The sequence below is a fragment of the Fusarium poae genome, assembly GCF_019609905.1.
Source record: "Fusarium poae strain DAOMC 252244 chromosome Unknown contig_1, whole genome shotgun sequence".
NCBI lineage: Eukaryota > Fungi > Ascomycota > Sordariomycetes > Hypocreales > Nectriaceae > Fusarium > Fusarium poae.
In genome coordinates, this window is record NW_025408659.1 from 1,299,113 (window position 1) to 1,304,949 (window position 5,837).

The window sequence follows — 5,837 nt, forward strand, 5'->3', positions numbered from 1 at the left end:
TCCGGTAAACGTCATGTCAGGGCTCAGGCTGTACAAGAACGGCGGCTGGATTGACGGTAACGACATATACGACCCAACAGGAGACGTCTTTGGTCTCCTCCGTATAGGAAGGGACGGTCTGTACGTCAACACTGAGGTCAGAGAGACAGCCGTTTCAAACCAGGCCGTCTCCGAACTCCAGCCAGAACCATGCAATCACCACATTGTTTCATCAAAGCAATGCCTGGATGTCGATCTTTGGCACCGAAGACTCGGCCACGTCAACGTATATCAGGTATCGCAGACTGCCAAAATGACGAGAGGAATGTTCTGCGACAGCCACCACAATCATGAGCCTTTCAATTACTGCCTCGCCTGCGATATCGCAAAGGCCCTACGATGGACTCCACGAAACAAACGGAAGCGAGCCTCCAAGGCCGGTTTCATCCATGTTGACACCTTCAAAGTCAATCCACCGGGTATTAGAGGCGAACGATGGGGAATGATTGCCACAGATGATAAACATCGAATGAGATGGGCCTACACATTCACGAGGAAGGGAATGGCTTCGGAACTTCTAGGCCAGCTCATCTCGAAGATACGAACTCAGTATGGCATCCGAGTGTACGCAATCCAGATGGATGGCGGCTCTGAGCTCTATGGTGCGTCTCTCAAGAACCTCGAGTACACCCACGGCGTCAAAATCATCAAGACGACACCATATACTCCTGAATTTAACGGAGTTGCTGAGCGCTCTAACCGCATCATCTTTGACAAAGTCAGAGCAACCATGGAATCGGAAAGAATCCCGATAGAGCTCTGGCCATTGGTCCTGGAAGATATGGTGCGCAAGACAAACGTGACAGCCACCAGGGCAATTGATGGCCTCACTCCCATGGAAAGCTTTCTCAACGAGGCCTTCCCCGGACAAGACAACAAGCCGGATCTATCCGGAGAACGAATTTGTGGCTCACAAGTCACGATACACATACCAAAAGAACGAAGATTGAGATCACACAAGTTTGGTCCAAGAGGAGAGGCTGGAATCTACCTATGCATGGAAGGTTCACAGATCTACACCTGCTGGGTGCCCTCTCGCAGAAAGGGACATCAGATCGTCCGCTCTGCAAATGTGAAATTCTACGAAAAGGTCGGGGAGAAAGAACTCCTGACCGAAACTGAGCATGATGTTGAGCCGGAAATCCGCAAGAACGGAGCTCCCATCTCAAGCCGGCCACAGTCAGTCACGGAGCAGACAGAAACTCCGAGCCCACGAAGGTCTGAAGTGAACAATCTTCAGCATGCCGAGGTGCATAATCCTCAGCATGGACAGACGACAACATCCATGACATCAGCTAAGCTGCCAGATCCCCGAAAAGAGGTGATCACTGAGCCCAAAACAATGACTGAAGCGCTTCAAGGTCCGCAAAGGGAGCATTGGCTCAGAGCAATACACAGTGAGCTGCGCAGTCTCCTCACGAAAGGAACTTGGCGCATGCTGGACCGCAACCAAGCTCACAATAGGCCACTTACAGTCAAGTGGGTATTCAAGGTCAAGAAAAAAAGAGGACGGCAACCTGGACAAGTTCAAGGCGCGGCTGGTGGTCAGAGGCTTTGAACAACAGTTCGGCTTTGACTACAACCAGACCTTTGCCTCTGTTGCCAAATCGGCGACCTGGAGAATCCTCCTCACCGTTGCTGCCTGTCTTGACTGGGAAATTGAGCAGATGGACGTGTCGACGGCGTTCTTGGAAGGGGACCTCGACGAAGAAGTCTTCATCGAAATGCCGGAAGGACTTGTCGAGTATTTTGACCAACACCCAGAAGACCGTCCGCCAGGATTTTCAACTGAGAAGATCTGCAAATTGATCAAATCCCTCTATGGGCTCAAGCAGGCGCCTCGGCAATGGCAAAAGAAGCTGAAGGAGACCTTGGAATCCCTTGACTTCAGACAAGCAACGTCTGACACGGCCGTATATCACAATCCCACAACGGGAGTGATCATCATCACATATGTGGATGACTTCCTCATCATGGGCAGCAACAAGGAAGCAATCCAAGGGTACAAAGCCCGCCTGGGAGAGATCTTTACCATGACTGATCTTGGTCCCGCTAGCCATTTTCTTGGAGATGCATATTTTACCATAATACTGAAGAAATTCGGCTTAGAGGATTGCCGACCGGTCAAGACCCCGATGGAGCGAAATTCACTCTCGACACTGCAACCAAGAGACAATGGCGACTCGGCTTCTCCAGAAGAACGAGAAGACTATAGCTCGAAAACCGGCTCGTTGATGTATGGAATGACCCAAACCAGACCCGATTTAGCTTTTCTTCTCTCGGTACTCTCGAGATACATGTCGAATCCATCACCAGCACATTCACGACTGATCAAAAGAAGTCTTCGCTATCTACAGCAGACAAGAGACCACGGCCTAGTGCTTGGGGGCGTCAAGAAAGATCCTGAATCCGCTTGGAGCATCACAGCTTGGGCCGACTCAGATTGGAAAGGCGACACCGTTACGGGAAGATCGACGTTCGGGTGGCTCGTTCAACTTGAAGGGTCTACAGTCTCATGGAGGGCCAAACGGCACGAAACAGTAGCACTATCGACCACTGAGGCTGAATATACAGCACTCTCCCAGTGTGCCAGAGAATTGGCCTGGGTTAGGAACCTCTTTTCTGAACTGCTCCTTCCGCTACATATGCCCATCCTACTGAACGGCGACAACCAGGGTTCCCTAAAGCTATGCAGAAACCCTGAGCTCCACCAAAGGACAAAGCACATTCCGTTAACCGAGCACCATATCCGAGAAGAAGTTGAAGCCGGGAACATTGATGTGCAATACGTTAGCACACACGAGCAGGTAGCAGACGGACTCACTAAACCGTTGAATGCAGTCAGTCATGGCCACTTTCTAGAAGCCATTCGAGTCAGTGCATGTCCGATCGAGGAAGCAGGTCGTATTATTTGGAGTACTGAAGTCCACGATGACTCTGTACCCTGAAGACAAGGTGGATGGGGGCGTGTTGGAAAATCCGGGGATCCCCCTTCCTTTCAGGGTTTAGACTGTCAGACTGAAAGTCCTAGATTTAGAGTTCAAAGTCCTAGATGAAATCATCTAGAGATATAAACCCGAGAAGAACTCTCATATCAATAATGAACAATCAAGTTTTATAAAATACATTTTCACCCAGCACTACTGCGCAATATAAACAATAGCCAACGGGTATAGTGTTGCGAGCCGGCATGGTGAAACTCGGGGTACGCTGTGGAGACATAGTTGCCAAAAAGGGCTTAGAGTAAACCTTAAAGTTTGGTTTTCTGATTCAGAAGAGAAGTTTAATACTTGTACTCCGGGCTCATAACCTGTTGTTATGATGCGCAGTCATGCCGGGTGCACTTGTGTGTAAGAATTCAGTTGCTAATTATTGTTCTTCTATTCAAGAATCATCAAGGTCTTGTATACTTGAGTTATCCTTGAGTTCTCGAATCTTCTATGTATTAGGTATTAACTTTGATCATGACGTGAGGAGAAACCTTGGTACTTCCAACATTATTTCGAGAGTACCGGACTTGGCTAGGTAGCTGGGGCCAAGGAAAGTCATTCGCATTTTGAAGAAAGTATAACCTACCCACGACTTTCTTTCAATTGCAGCTCCAGGGAGGCGACCTAATCGCCGATTGGTGCGGGCTTCTCTACGTTGTCGCCAAGAAAGAATGAGTTACCAACATCGCGACCTTCCTTCGCATACTGTTCTTCACGGACAAGAGCATAGCAGATGCAGTGAGGAAACGACTGGGAAGCGGCAGTTCCTTCACGAAAGTCAAAGCACACACGGGTGGAAGATGTTGGGCGCGAATCAAGGGTCTCTAGGAATGGAAGGCGACATCCATTCCGCAGTTGTCTGTGACGTTGAGACGACTGCTCCAACGTTAGGCAACGAACCATCTGGTGACGTCTCCGACAGTCCATTCAGCGACAGATCACCCACTGTACCGCTCGAGCACTGCCAAAACGCTCTTTTCTTCTCTTTATTTGAACACAGCACCAAAGTGTACTTCCAGGAATGGGCCCCCCTCTTCCCTATGTTACACGAACCCACATTTCGGAAACTTCTTGGCAACTCTATCTCCGGCCCCGAGATAGATTATCTTTGCGACGAGCTCGCTCAGATCTACCTTGTTATCGACATTACCGGTCTATCATCCAATGTCGCGGACCCCGAACAATTCCCTATGGTCACACAAATATGGAGAGACGCACTCAGCTCAAGTTTTCCTCACAAGAGCATTCATGCTCTCCAATCCTTGACTCTTGCAACTCTTTGTTGCATCATACGTGCAGAGCGTGATGGAGCTATACACTACAGAAACAGGGCCATTTGTCTTTCCAACCTCTTGGAACTTCACCGAGACTGTGCCCACGACCTTAATGGACCACTCTCAACTCTTACTCTTGAGATGAACAAGAGGGTCTTCTGGACCCTCTACACGCTAGACTGCTTTTGCGCGGCTACGTTTAGCTTGCCAACGATGCTGAAGACTACGGATGTTACTGCCAGCTATCCTTCCGATATTGACGACGAATATATCATTGAGAATGGGGTTTCGCCTAGGCCTCATGACCCAAACACTCGAATGTCTCGGGCGCTGGCCTTGTTCAAGGCAGCTCGTGTACTCGGCGAACTCCTTGACCTGACGTGTACCACGTTTGCTCTTCCCCAATTGCGAGATCAGCAAACGGAGCCTCTCCAAAACAAACTCGACGTATGGTATGCCCAGCTGCCATATCACTTATCGCTTGAGGCTGTGGTGGGGAAACCTCTTAAATATATCATATGCAGTCACCCATATCTCATGGTACGTTAACTAATTCAATTCTTTCCGACTTTGATATTGACTCAGTCTAGTCTATCATTTTCTACTATATCAAATGCCAGATTTCCCTTCGTACTATTCGCCCTGGCCAGCGATCAAAGGTTAATCATATCTTTGGAGAAAGCCGCAAGTCCTGCGGGTGCATTATCAACCTCCTTAAGTGTTTTGACGAGCTTGGTTTCAGCTTTTGCTTCTGCCTTAACAAAAACAGTCTTTTGGCCTTCTGTAACGATGTTCAAAGTTCATCTCCGGGTAGGCTATATTTCACAGCCTAAGTACAACAGGCAGCTACGTTGCATGGTTTAAAGGAGCATATTTTCTGCTGGATGATATTGATAGATTGTGGGTAATAGTTTAACTAGTAAAGTCCCCTGTGTAATAGGGATGCATCGAGGTAAATTACCAAAACCTCTAGGTAAATGACGGTCATAAACCCCAGGTTTATGACGCGTCATTTATCACGTGCTTCCAAGTACTATTTGGTGACTACGAAACGGCGTCAGTGGAATGATATACGCACACACGGTCTGGTGTGCATTGGTATTCGTCGGGGATGAGCCCCCAGCTATCGGCTTTGTATGTAAGATAACCTCCCTCGTTAAACCCCGGGGCTCTTTCTGTACGCCATGTTCCATGTCTTTCTGCTTTTGTTGCCTCCTGCTGGGTTCCTATGTGGCCATGTATTCGTTATCTGTGTGTGTATCGCTACCGGCGATGGTGACAATAGTAGGCGTCGACTATCCCATGTAGTGCGATGCTCCGCTCGGTTCGAGATGTCGGATTACTGAGTATGAGAGCTCCCGCGCGGCTTCCTCAGACGTTATCAGGTAACGAAAGGGGACCAATCCCTCGATACGGTATTTTGTGGGGGCGACAGTGGGCAAGTCTGTCTGTAATCTGTAGTATTGTGCGGTATCATTCGTAGCATGCCGGGTATCTGGTGCTCTACCACGCGGGAGGTGATACCGTTCTGTCC

The 5,837-nt window shown here is 48.9% G+C and overlaps 1 protein-coding gene across 1 annotated transcript; it reads left to right on the plus strand.

Annotated features, from left to right (window-relative positions):
- Positions 1-3,700: 3,700 nt before the first annotated feature.
- On the plus strand, positions 3,701-5,136 carry FPOAC1_013155 (uncharacterized protein; the record flags this gene model as incomplete). Its single annotated transcript, XM_044857497.1, has 2 exons — positions 3,701-4,843; positions 4,894-5,136. The coding sequence occupies 2 exons, from the start codon at positions 3,701-3,703 to the stop codon at positions 5,134-5,136; spliced, it is 1,386 nt and encodes a 461-aa protein (XP_044701680.1).
- Positions 5,137-5,837: the final 701 nt, after the last annotated feature.